This window comes from Halichoerus grypus, chromosome 7, assembly GCF_964656455.1.
Source record: "Halichoerus grypus chromosome 7, mHalGry1.hap1.1, whole genome shotgun sequence".
NCBI lineage: Eukaryota > Metazoa > Chordata > Mammalia > Carnivora > Phocidae > Halichoerus > Halichoerus grypus.
Genome location: NC_135718.1, coordinates 32,618,842 through 32,633,085, shown reverse-complemented (window position 1 = coordinate 32,633,085; position 14,244 = coordinate 32,618,842). Strand labels below are relative to the sequence as shown.

Here is a 14,244-nt window from a genome sequence, read left to right as displayed (position 1 = left end):
AACTTGCTGTTTATCTTGACTAGCTTTGAACAAGCAGTGGAGTACAGATTTGAACTCGTGACTTAATACAGACATTCTATGACAGTGACTGCATGATTCTAACAAATTAATCCATGTCTGGGCACCTGGGTGGCTCAGTTGGTTAAGCGACTGCCTTCAGCTCAGGTCATGATCCTGGAGTTCCGGGATTGAGTCCTGCATCGGGCTCCCTGCTCAGCGGGGAGTCTGCTTCTCCCTTTCCCACTCCCCCCTCTTGTGCTCTCTCTCTCTCTCTCTCATTCTCTCTCTCAAATAAATAAATAAAATCTTAAAAAGAAATTAATCCATGTCTGTCCATGTGACATAATGCATTACTGGGAATGTTATGACAGTAACTGAAAATATGTAATGTGAATGTGGCAGCATGATTAACATTAACAATGTTTGCATTTCTTTTATTGCTAGCCCTTGTATCCCTAACAGTCAAAATATTAAATCAGTAGAGAATTTCTTGTTTCATTTATCTTACAATCTAAGCTATTGTTATTTATGCTTTGCTTCATACCTTAGTTTAATTTATCTGGCTTTTTGTCTTAATTTTCCTTACTTTTATCCCCTTTCTGATTCTGTTTTTCTATAGCAGATGTCCTTACTGCTTCTCCTGCTCCTAACAGTCAGGAAGGTAAAGCCATTTGAACTGGGCATTTTAACTGCATGAATGTCGGCATTCTGTGTCCAATTTCTTAGGCCTTATTAGCATGATGAAGTCATGATACTTACATGAGTAAAAATGTAATAAAATGATTGATCTCATTTACTTCTTGGCAGCCTGCCTGGCCCTTATTTGGTATAAGGATATTTTGGTCTAAGCATTTATGGTCTGATGAGAGCATGAACCTTGAGTGAGAAATGAGAGCTTTCTTATTTTTCATTTTAAAAGAGCGTAACTGTGTTGTACCTCTAACACCTTTAAAGTCATTTTGAATAGAAATACCAAATCAAGAGCAAAGTGTAAGATTATCTGTCATGCTTTAGCTATTGTTAATGTTAATTTCTATCCTCAAGGTTTTCGCTTAATAAATTCATAAACAATTATGAAAACTTTACTTTCCAATTAAGTAGAATCGTGAAAACTGCATTGCAAATAACAGTATCTTTTTTCCCCAGGTTTTGACATTTCTAGAGGTAAAAGAAGCTAATAGCTTCATGTTAAAGTGAGAGTGATTAACTCCCGTATGCGCCATCTAGAAGTGCTTCTACCACTAAGTCCTCCCCAGACTTGTGTGCTGAGGCTTCTGACACATGTGTGTCTAAAGTAAGGTTTGCAGGGTCCTAATGATCTATATGGACATGAGCCTTCTCATTTAGATTATGTCTGTAGGGTACCAAAACTACTGCTAAATGAGTCCATTCAATCCAAAATAAACACATCATTGACCAAACTTAAGAAATTTTAAAAATTATACTCCAAGCCATCATTTTGGTAAGATGTAGCCAGAGCCTCAATCTTAACAGATAAGCATGAGTGTCTGGATATCCTTGCAATGATATAGACATAGCTCTTAAGTGAAACATCGGGTTCTCGTTTGCTGAAGCCTGCCCACTTATTTTCAGACAACATTCTAGAAGACAGACCTGAAAATAAATCATGTAATGACAAGCTTCAGTTCGAGTATAATGAAGAAATTCCCAAGAGGATAAAGAAAGCCGATAACTCTGCTTGCAACAAAGGAAAGGTAATGGTTTCTATTAAGTTACACTTGGGCCATGGTACTCTTGTCAGTTGTGGGTAGAATTTCACTCCCTCCCTGTCCCTTTCCTTCACATTTCCCCCTCGCTTTCTCTTAGATGCCAAAGCCCACATGGTGATGCTATGGGACACCCACCTGCCATTTGTAGAAGGTTAGTCCCTGGTTCATCCAACCAATAGCTGCAGAAGGCATAGAGTGTGGCAGGCACTGAGGTGGCACGGAAGGTGGTTTAGTGATGGAGACAGATACAAATGCTGTAGCTGAGTACAAAGACCAGTGACTACACAGTGTTATCGGAGCATCAGGGAGGACGATGTTGGAAACGAAGATATGACCAAGCAGACAAAAACAGGGCATTTAGGCCAAGAGGACAGCCTGGTACATTCAAGGAATTTCTAGAATGTTTAAAGTGTTTGGAATGACGAAGCCGATAAACAGGGCTCAGACTGTTAAGTGTTCACAGAGGAATGACACGGAGAATAGAAATCTAAATGAGATACCCAGACCCTACCTTCAAGTGCCTCACACTGAGTAGACTCTGAGCAGATCTGCAGACATGGTTGTAGTGAGTGACATTGTTGGAGAGCCAGGTAATAAAGTATGTCAAAAATTGGAGCCATAGAAGATGAATACTCAGTCATCTCTCATTCAACAAGTATGCATTCACTGTTCCACATTTAAGACACTGGACTGTGCCCCAAGGCAAGATGAGGATGAGTTAGGCTCATCGCTGGCTCTCAGAAAATCCTGACTCTGGGAAAGGTGTTGGGACATGTATATGGATGGATACAGAGCAATGCGAAACACACTGTGACGTGAGAAAGGAACAGATAAAGACCTTTGGGGATTCAGAGGTGGGTGGGCGTACGCTTCCTGTGTAAACTGGGATCATTTTTCTCTTGATAGGTTTATGACATGGAACTGGGAGAAGAATTTTATCTTCCTCAGAATAAAAAGGAAAGCAGACAGATTGCACCAGAGCTTTCTGACCTTGTCATCTATTGCCAAGCAGTAAAATTTCCAGGTAAGGGTGGGCAATACCATCTGTAACATTTAAAGATAGCAAAAGGTAAAAATGTGCTGTTGATTTAATTGGACATTGCGAATGTTTTCAAAATAACTAAATTGTGTTACCAAAGTCATTGTTACACTACCTTCTAAATATTTATTATTATTATTATTATTACTACTAGCTTTGATGGTCATGAGGAAAAATGCCATAAAATGTTTATTTTCCAGATGTCATGTCTTTTCATAATAGTTAATAATAATGATAATAATAATATTTATAACATCTAATAGCTAAAATTTAGTAAGCCCTTCAGTACCAGGATTTGTGCTAAGTATCTTACATACACCATGTTACTGACATCCTAATAATTCTGTGAGGTAGGTGGGTTTATCCCCATTTTTAAAGAAGATGAAATCTGAAGGAGACACACTGGTCCAAGTTTTCCTGATGTATCATCTAAGAGTCTTTTGTTTGAAAGTGGTAGAAATTGACTTAAGCAAAAAGGAAGTTTATTGGCTCCTGTATTGAAACATGAAGGGATACACAGGTTTCAGGTACAGCTTGATCCAGGGCTTCTCTTTCCCCATTTCTCCTGCCTGCTCTGGGTTGGGCCTGTTTCCTCTGTGGTAGCAAGGCGGCTGCAGCAGGCTAGCACCACATGTTTCCAGACCAGCTTCCATCTTAGAGCCTCTTCCAGAGATTTCAGCAGCAGTTTCATTGTTTTCCATTGAGTCCTTTGCCCATCCCTGAACCAGTGCCTGTGACCCAGGGAATGCCGAGCTCTGACAGCCGAGGGCCAATGGCACATTCCCCGTCTCTGAGCTGGGTAGTGAGGCTCCACCTGAACCACAGGGCCAAGGATGGGGTTTCAGTGGGAGAGTAGGTTTCCCCAGCTTGCTGTTTCTAGAAGTTCATGATGATAAACCATTCCTCCCTCCAAAAATGTGCATTTCAGTTAATACAAGGTAAACTGTGATTCTGAAGCCTGTCTATTTCCAAAGCCCTGCTCTTAACCCTTGCACGACCGTGTCCCTCTTGTTAGGGTGTGATCTCAGTGTGCTCACCCAGTTGCGTGTCCCATAAATGGGGCAGCAGGGGCTGCAGGGCAAACAGGAGAGTCCATAAATATTTGGAAGTCAGAAAAATTCATCTCCTTAGACTCTGAAAAAGGATCCCCTTGTGCAAAATTTCTGAGGATGGGAAAGCAGCTGGAATCAGGAGATTCATCTGAATGTTGGGAAACGGGGTATACAAACTTGGCCCAGAGAAGGGAGTTGACATTTCAGCCCTGCACGTGAATGCAGATCCTGGCCTCCAGAGGCCTCTCTTAAGCCCCACTTCTCACACTCTGCCCTGCAAACAGGACAAGGGTATTAGGCTATTAAAAAATTAGGTAATAGTGGTCTTTTCACACACATGGAAAAAATCACAGATAGAACTTCTTCAGTTTCAAGCTTTCGCCCCTAAACTGTTTTTAAACTTTTGGCAGCTACTGCTGCTTATCTGGTAGCAAATGCTGTTGAGGAAGATGTGAATTGATAAGTAGCCATCAGAGTTTTCAAAGAAATTTAAGAACTTAGCTATTTAGGTTTCGCTTCACAGATCGTGACTTTGTCAGGTTAAGTATGATATGATTATACTTGCCGCTGGGGAAATCGTTCTCATGGTGGGATAAAGTCCTCTTCCTGTCAAGGAGCCTCGTGGCCTGCATGTCCTTTACGACTGGAACAAGTGTGAGGACCACTGCATTCACAGATCAGTAATCACTCACATGCTCACATTCGAGTATCACTGCATCTCTTGTTCTTTATAAATTCAGCGGACACCACACCCAAACCATTCCACAGGCTTTGTCTTTTCTTCTCAAGCATGGATTAAAGAGCACAAATTCCCAAAGATATTTGAAGTCACTGTGAAAGAAAGTTTCTGTACCAAGAGAGAATTGTGGGAGAGCCAAAAGGTCACTGGGTCCAGCTTCTGACTTGAGGCACAGGCTAAGGGTTATTTGGCTTATGTTTAAAATTCCAAGAATGCTGTTTTTTAAAAGTGTTTATATAGCACATGTTCTTTGTAAGTATACTACATTTAATTTGGGGTGGTTGTTGGTTTTTTTAAGTGATTGAAGTTTCTTACATTTTTCTCTCCCCAAATTTATTTCCTCTCAAAATTAACAAAACCATGCTGCCAGAATCATTGTCCTAATAGCTTCTAAATATTTATTGTTATTATGCTTTGTCTCAATGCTCATGGGGAAAACACCATAAAATGTTTATTTTGCTACACTATCGACTTTAATTTTGCTACCTTATCAATTTCAATGCATCGCACCTTCACCATTCTGAGTCCCTTCCAAGGAGCCACATGCAAAAAAATCTTCAGAGAAGTGAGGCACCACGAAGATCATGTAGTATGACCTTCCCCAGAAGTAAATTAACTTCCCCAAGATCATGAACCTGCTTCAGCGGCAGAGCTCAACTCCTCAGTGGCCTTGACTGGGACAGTTACATAACTTCTCTGCACTTCCAAATTCCTTATCTGTAAAAAAAAAAAGGCATATTATGTCCTAATTTGCAGGGTAGTTGTAAAAATTAGCAATAAAGTATATAATGTGATTAGCAAGCTATCCAGAAAAGAATTGGGGCTCTCTGGGAGTGGTTGTTGTTGTTGTCATTGGTAAATGGGCCAACAGGGCAGAAGAAGGCTCTTTGTTGCTCTCTCAGTTACTTCTGTGGGCCTCCCTGGATTCCTTCCCTTTTCTTGATCACCCAGCCCTTGTTTTCTTGCGTCCTCACCCCAAGGGAATGACCAGGCTCTTCACAAAAGGGCCCACATACCCTTTGACGCATGCCAGGATGTGTGCAAAAACCCCAGAGTGAACAGGCCCCTCACTCTAGGCCCTTGGGAGAAAACCTACTATTACATCATTATGCACAGAGCAAAATTCACACAAAATTTTAAGATAAAGCATGAGAACCTCCTAGTCCAAGTGTGTGCCGTCTTTGTGGTTACAGATACTTAAAAGGAAAAAAAAAATTTAGAAGCCCCACAGCTGCTATGAACTGAGCACTTTCTCTGAGCAAGACACTCCACTGAGCATGTATATATACATGATCTCATTCAACCCTAAGCACGACCCTTTTATAGATGAGGGAGTGATGCAGAGAGGTTAAATCATTTGTGTGAGGTCACACCACTAGGAATAGTGTGTAAACCCCAGTGTCTGTGCTCTTATTAAGCACCGCCTTATCCTGTCTTCTCTGCTGATGTTCTTGGAAGGTATATTTTCATCTCAAAGAGGACCTCCTGCATGCGCTTCGGCTGAAGGAGTGACTTTCTAGTGGTACGGTTGTACACAGTGGAAGGGTTTGGAGGCAACTCTGGCTTCATCAGTGCTTTTAAATGACTCTCCCTGCACCGGAGCCAGGTCTGCATTCATTTCCTCCTTCAGCAGAAGTCTGGGAAGTTACCACTGCACACCAGGCTCTGTGCCAGGCGGGAAGGGTCAGGCAGTGGCTGGGCTGGGAGTGAACTCGCAGGACAAGCCATGAACCACCAGGATCGTCATCACGTATTTCCCACCAAGCCCTCAGACTAACCCTGTGAGCGAGTTCCTATCATCACACCCATTTCGTGGATAAGGACACTGAGGAACAGAAAAGGTAGATGTTAAGCCAACCTCCTACTTGCAGGAACTGAACCCAGACAGTGTGACGCTGAAGCTCAGGCTTTGACCCATTCTTTTATCGCTCCGAGTTGAGTAATTAGGTTCTGATAATTAAATATTGACGGGGGCGCTTTCTTTTCCTGCAGTTTTTCAAAATCTTTCTGGTGCACAGTCAAGCGGGTGTGTGTGTGATTTTGCGATGATCTTGCGGTTCTTGTCACATTTGCCTCCAGAGAGAGAGAAGCTTTGCTATCATTGCCTGCAATGCTATTATTAACTGCGCTAAAAATGCTAGTAGGTCTTCTGGCCCGGGGCTGCAAGGGAGTAGTAGGACTTCAAAATAAACAGTAACAGGGATGGAAAATGTTGAGTTCCCTTGCTTGTAGTTTTTGGCTTATTTATTTTCATTTTATGGGAACAGGCCTGTCAACTCTAAATGCATCTGGCTCTAGCAGAGGAAAAGAAAGGAAAAGCAGGAAGTCCATTTTTGGCAACAATCCGGGCAGAATGAGCCCTGGGGAGACAGCATCGTTTAACAAAGCATCTGGAAAAAGTAAAGTCACCTTCTTCCAATATTTTGGCCCAGTTCTGCATGCTGGATGATTCCAATACTTGACCGTCTAAGCACTTCCCTTGAACTTTTAATTTCTTTTTTTATGTTCATGAATATTTATGTTATCTACGTGTGGTACCAATATCCTTAAAATTACAAATTTACACTTTTAACTTCCTAAAAAATAACATTTCACTGAAGACATTCTAACAGTGTTTGCCTCAAAAGTAAAAATTGGAGCCACCTTGGAACATTCTAGTGTTCTTGGAACTCTTCATCCTTATAACTCCAGAAGATATATCCATTTTATTTCTAATTACTTTTTATTATAAAAGTAATAAATTCTCATAGTTAAAAGCTCAAACATTTCAGAGTATTATTAAAATTCCTTTCCACTCTCTATGGCCCAGTTCTATTCCCCAGAGGTAACCACTGTTAAGTTTATTGTGTTTTGTTCAAGAAAAATAAGATTCTTTTTAAGATAATCCAAACGGAATATAACAACATAGTTGGATAACTTTTTTTTTCTTGAGGTTAAATTTGTATATAACATTATATTAGTTTCAGGTGTACAACATAGTAATTCGATCTTTGTATGCACTACAATAAATCTAGTTAGTTATCATCCATCACCATATACCTGACCTCCTTCACCCATTTCACCTATCCCACCCCCCTCCCCCTTTGATAACCACCGATCCATTCTCTGTATCCAGGAGATTTGTTTGGTTTTATGTGTTTGTTTTGTTTTTTATATTTCATATATGAGTGAAATCATATGGTATTTGTCTTTTTCTGACTTATTTCACTTAACATTATACCCTCAAAATCCATCCGTGTTGTTACAAATGGCAGGACCTCCTGCATTTTTATGGCTGAGTAGTATTCCACTGTGTGTATATATACCATGTCTTCCTTATCCATTCATCCTTCACTGGATACTTAGGTTGTTTCCATATCTTGGCTGTTGTGAATAATGTTGCAGTGAACATTGGGATGCATGTATCTTTTCGAATTGGTGTTTTTATTTTCTTTAGATAAATATCCAGAAGTGGTATAGCTGGATCATATGGTAGTTCTATCTTTAATTTTTTGAGGAAATTCCATACTGTTTTCCATAGTGGCTGCACCACCAGTTTGCATTCCCACCAACAGTGTTTGAAATTTCCCTTTTCTCCACATCCTCTCCCACACTTGTTATTTCTTGTCTTTTTGATAATAGCCATTCTAACAGGTGATATCTTGTTGTGGTTTTGGTTTGCATTTCCCTGGTGATTATTGATGTTCATCTTCTCGTGTGCCTGTTGGCCATTTGTATGTCTTCTTTGGAGAAATGTCTGCTTAAATCCTCTGCTCATTTTTTAATCAAATAGTTTTTTTGCTCCTGAGTTGTCTGAGTTCTTTATACACTCTGGATATTAACCCCTTATTGGATATATGATTTGCAAATATTTTCTCCCATTCAGTAGATTGCCTTTTCTTTTTATTGATGATTTCCTTTATTATGCAGAAGCATTTCAGTCTGCTGTAGTCCCACTTGTTTATTTCTCCTTTTGTTACCTTTAATTTTGGAGTCAGATCCAAAAATTCAGCACCAAGACTAATGTCGGGAAGCTTATTGCCTTTGTTTTCTTCTAAGAGTTGTGTGGTTTCAGGTCTTACATGCAAGTCTTTAAACAATTTCAAGTTAATTTTTTGTGTATGGTGTAAGATAATGGTCTGGTTTCATTCTTTTGCATGTGGATATCCCACTTTCCCAACACCATTTATTGATGAGATGATCCTTTCCCTGTTGTGTGTCCTTGGCTCCATTGTCACAAATTAATTGACCATATATATGTGGGTTTATTTCTGGGCTCTCTATTCTGTTTCATTGATCTATGTGTCTGTTTTTATGCCAGTACCATATTGTTTTGATTACTATAACTTTTTAGTATAGTTTAAAATCAGGGAGACTTGTATAAATTTATACTTGCTATAACTTTCTTCATAGCTTTCTATACATATCTACCTTATTCTCATTAATGCCCCTGTGGTATTCCATTGTGTGGGTAGACTGTTATTTATTTAACTGCTTCCTCGCTGGTAGAACATTTAGGTTGCTTCCTGGGTGGTGGTGGTGGTAATGGTGGTGGTTTTGGAGTTTTTGCTTTTGGGGTTTTGTTTTGTTTTGGTATTTTAAAGAGAAAAAAACAATGCTAGAGTGAACACCCTTGGGCATGTGTGGTTGTGTATTTGTGTAAATTTATTCATAGAATAGATGAGATGTGGAGGCAGAGGACTTTCGGGCTTTTGATTTAAATTAGTGTTGTTACACTCATCTTAAAACACACTAGCCATCATTTTGTTTCAAGGTAGTGGACTAACTCACAAGGAACAGGCAAGATGTATTCTGATGTGTTACGTGTTATGATTGCCTACTGGGATGTTGTTCAGGTTTATCTTTCTAAAATATTTAAAGTTTTCTGCACTAATCTGAGGCTAATCTTTTGGGGGGTTTAGGTTCCTGTGAAGGAATGCGACAGGCCTGGGAGGAATCTTCTTCCCCCCTCAACCCAACCACATCCCTCAGCGCTATCATTAGAACTCCCAAATGTTACCATATCTCATCGCTGAATGAAAATGCCGCCAAACGTCTGTGTCGCAGGTATTCTCAGAAACTGATCCAGCACACCGCCTGTCAGCTGCTGAGGACTTACCCGGCTGCCACCCGCATCGACTCCTCCAACCCCAACCCCCTCATGTTCTGGCTCCATGGGATACAGCTCGTGGCGCTCAACTACCAGACAGATGGTAATGGGCCTGCTTCACCCAGAAGGGTGCTTCCCCACTGCTCTCCTCTGCATCTTATATTTCAGCAAATGTAGTGCAACAAACAAGGTTGTTAGAAGGGGGCCAGATTCCACACGGGGGCACACCATATGTGAGGGGTAAAGTACAGAGGACTGAATTTGATATGGAATTGTGCCCTGGATGTTTCGGTTAAGGCAATAGATAAGAACCATGAAGGGGCCCCTAATTGTCTCCTGTTCCCTGCCCCCTTTTTAAAGCATTTTTTAAACATACAACTGCGCTTGATAGGGCTGTGTCCAGTTTGTTTTTAAAGATCTTTGGGGTAGAGATTTCCTAATACCCCTTAGTAAGTTCTCTTGCTAAGCTCTTGTTCTTGCCGTCAAAAAGTAGTGTTACTCCAAACACTTGGCACACTAAAAACATTTTAGCTTCTTGTCTTCCCTTTGAGATTGAGATAGAGAATGGTTGTTGCTCTGGAAGGGGCTAACACACACACAAAAAACAAGTACATGACCTACATGAACAGAGAGAGTAATGCGTGTGTTTCTCCACTGTGGATGAGACTCTCCTAACAGGGGAACTGAGGAGACCTAAAACTCCAGGTAAGAGCTATGGTTTATGGCAGGCTCACCGTGCACCAGGCACTGTGCTGAGTTCTTGACCCCTCTCCCTATTATCTCATTTAATCTACGAGGTAGATACCTTTATGATCCCCATTTCTCAGATGAGCAAACCAAGGCACAGAGTGGCTAATTTGCTGCACGTTATAGAACGACTTATAATAATAGTTTCAAGGACCCTGTGAGTTTAGAGGATAAAGCGTTTTGTTTCCACTTGATTATGGGAGTGGGGGGGGGGGGAAGGAGGGAGTTACAGAACATGAAGAAAGAATAAAAGAGAAGTGTTTCCTAGAAGCTCATTCAAAAACCAGAGTCTTTCCTTTGAACAGTGGAGCGGCCTCCCCATGCCTCTCATGTGAACTGAATCAGATCCTCGCTAACCATGCTGACCCATCAGCACAGCCCTGTCTCCAGCCAAGGTCAAACCACAGTATTAGTCCTGGGACCACCTAGCAGCCTGGCACTGGTGCCAACACGGTCCGTTCGTGGCTGACCTCGCAGACGTATGGTCACAGATATCAGTCCTATTTTTTGCCCTTTAATATTTGTTTCTTTCAATTGATATTAAATAAGTCAACGCAAGTGAAGTACCATACTTAACATAGTGCTTGGCACATAGAAAGCATTCCACAAATATTAACTATCGTCAGTGTTTTTTGATAAGTTATGAAAACAGTATGATTTGGACTCACAAGTGGAAATAGTAATGAAATATTTTCAAAGTTGTAAAAATTTCTTTTCAATCTGTCCCAAGTGGCTTGTGGGTTCACATCTCTGGCCCCGTACTTAGCCCTGTGTCCACTGGTCCCCTTGGTTATTATGATACTGAAATATTTTAAGTAAACTGAAATAACTAGAAAAAATCTTTTTCTCAAGGAAATGGAAATGCATTTGGGTTTGGATGTGTCCTTTCTCCTGAAGTGCCAAGGCTGCTGCAGACATGCCGGCTCCACAATGGCAGAGGGAGCCCCAGCTGAAGGGGACACGGAACGGCCCCTCCGTGAGCCACGCTGCAGTCTGAAACACGCGCTGAGGCTGGCGTGGCCTCCACTCACCCGGGAAGGTTTCTCCTCTGTCCCAAGTCAAGCCAGAGAGCGTGTTGGAGCTTCCCCACTCAGAGGAGGCAGATGGCAGTGTTGTGCAGTTCATCCTCAAGTTTCTCTGCAAAACCTTCCAACTCCCAGGAGGGAATACTGCCATATATCCTCTCTTGATTCCAATATGGCAAGCAATGATAAACTTCTCCCCACACTGGACAGAGCACAAGCTACGTGCAGTCTCAGTGTGTTCATCTGTAAAAATAGTCTTCATTTCCCCAAACTGGGGGTAGAGCCAGAGCAAGACCTTGCACACAGTAGGTGCTCAATAAATGCATGCTGCACTGAGCTGAAACAGATTGTCTCTATCAGCCCCACTGCAGTCTGAACCTGTGGTTCGTGAGTTTTGGTCCAGATCTCTTCTAGGTACTTCTCTGTGAATGCAAGTCCAAATTAAGAGTCAACATTGGAATAATTATTTTTTAATTTTTGAAAAGAATTTCTAGGTTAGGGAGTGCTTGATTTTCCATGAAATGTCCCAACCAAATAACCGAACCCCCCTCCCAGTGTCCCTCTAGTCTCCAGATATGTTCTATGGATCATCTACCTTACCACATCCTGAATTTCACGGAACGCTGATGCCCCAAAGGGGTGTCCACAGACTTAGGCTGATCTCTTCCCAGGATCTCTAATGGCTCCATCAACTCCTGGAAGGTCTGCAGTTATCTAGAACCAGGAGTATCCCACGTCTCCTCAGTAAAACCAGCTCTTGAGTTGGGAAACTCACCTGAGCCTGGCATGCAGACAGACCCTGGCTGTTGCTGGTAACAGTCCTGCAAAGCTCTTTCCATCTGGGGCAGAACAATTTTTGCCTCATGTCTTAGGACCTACAAGTATATATAGACCTTCAGCCCTAATCTGAAGACAAGCTTCTGTTAATATTTATTATGCTTTCTTGAATGATGGTCACACTCTTTATGATGACTTTCCCAGCCCCAAAATATAGGGATAAATATTATGAGAATGGTGTCTACTTAATATGGAGTTTTTAAAAGAATGGAAGACTTTAAAGGTGATGCTATGCTTGATACGCCATCACATGCATTGACTGAGAGGGATGATGGTGTTACACAGATTCCTACGTGCTCTGTCCAATTGGTTAGAACCAGGATTTTAAAACTATAGCCCTAGATGAAGTTCTGGGACCAGCCGTAGGACCATAGGACGACTGGACTCGAGGTCCCACTTTTGTTCCAACTGAGCAGCTCCACGTGGATGTGTTTTACATGGTGGATCACCAAATGAAATTTTAGTTAAGAAAAAGTGCTTTCAGATTTTGGAAAGCTACAATGATGACACATTGCTAATGCATTCAGACTTCAAACCCAAATGGGTGTTGACATCATAGTCCTATTTAATGGCTACTGTTTATCGAGCACCTTCTATGTGCCACATGCCAGGGTAGGGGCTTTCACACATCATCTCATTTGTCTTTATGATACCCCTGTGAGAGCTTCAGCAGTTCAGACTCGGTAGTTAATATACATTACCTGGTTCGGTAGTTAGGCTGGGTCAGGCTGTCTGGGTGTGAACGCCAACATCCACCACTCATTAGCCACCGGCCTTGAGTTTGAACGTCCATCACTCACTAGCCACGTGCCTTGAGTTTGTTCATTTCTTGTGCCTTGATTTCTTTATCTATAAAAATGAAAGTATTAACAGGACCTACCCCATGGGTTAGGGAGGCACTGATGCACACACTGCTGAGCACTGGGGGCTGGTGCCCGGGAAGGGCGCAGTGAGTGCGAGTTGCTAAAATTTCATTAGGAACGTTTCTCCATTTCATGTTTACCAGCGGCGTGGGCTAGTTTGCTTCCCTCCGTAGCCTCGATGAATCAGTCACATGGGGACCAGATGGGCCTGAGAGGTGGGGTCTAGTGTGCTAATTTTGTAGATAAGGAGGCCGAGGCCCCTGGAGCTCTCACGTGTCTAAGACATCTCCCCCCCCCCCCCGCAAATTCCGGCACATGGCCCCAGCCAACTCCACGTACATGGAGAAATGTGACACACAAGACGAGTGAAGGCCAACTTCTCCTTGCTCCACGGTGCTGACCACACTCTTCCTTGATGTTGGTCCATGTAGCAAAGTTCACTCTGCCCATGGGAGGAATCTGTCTAAGGGAAGATTTGTCAGATGTTTCTCGTAAACTATTTGCTCATTTGGGCCACTTTTATACAGACTTGCGCCATTGGATGAGCATTTGAGTGTGGAAGAGTCCAAAAATAGTGCAGGGGTCCAATCATTCATCAGAGAATGGTGCCAAATAAAATTTGGCCCCCAAATACTGGAAGCTGTTGTGAGAGTTCCAGGCATTGAGGATTGAGGGGATTGTGGACATGATGTGAATCACATGTGATGATTTTGTTTTCATATGGAATTACAATTATTTAACAAAGAGGTAGAAGTATTATGATTTATGGGTTGAAATTGAGATTTCAAAGACAAGGTGTGTTTTTCTGGCTCTTCTCCTAGCCTTTTTTTTTTTTTCATTTAAAACAAATGTTTCTTTTTTTTTTTTTAACATATAATGTATTATTTGTTTCAGAGGTACAGGTCTGTGATTCATCAGTCTTACACAATTCACAGCGCTCACCATAGCACATACCCTCTTGTATTCCTAAGATTTCATCTTCTATTTGAAAAAGCCACAATTGCTCATACAACTGTCTGCAATGGTTGGTGCATGGGGATACGAAAATGCCATTACCCTTTCTAAAATTCAGTATAAAATGAGGTATTTCCAGGATTTTTCTAGATGGATATTGTGAATTTTT

At 41.6% G+C, this 14,244-nt stretch overlaps 1 protein-coding gene across 3 annotated transcripts in view; it reads left to right on the top strand.

Annotated features, from left to right (window-relative positions):
* The window catches only part of PLCE1 (phospholipase C epsilon 1), a 312,290-nt gene that overhangs the window by 274,648 nt on the left and 23,398 nt on the right, over positions 1-14,244 (top strand). For 2 of the 3 annotated variants that reach the window (XM_078077339.1, XM_078077338.1), the window contains exons 21-24: positions 1,594-1,715; positions 2,637-2,754; positions 6,828-6,959; positions 9,462-9,752. In XM_078077339.1, the coding sequence (XP_077933465.1) occupies positions 1,594-1,715; positions 2,637-2,754; positions 6,828-6,959; positions 9,462-9,752 (663 nt within the window). Of the gene's footprint in view, positions 1-1,593; positions 1,716-2,636; positions 2,755-6,827; positions 6,960-9,461; positions 9,753-11,248; positions 12,068-14,244 lie in introns of those variants that run through there. The other variant, XM_078077341.1, reaches the window with a different exon arrangement.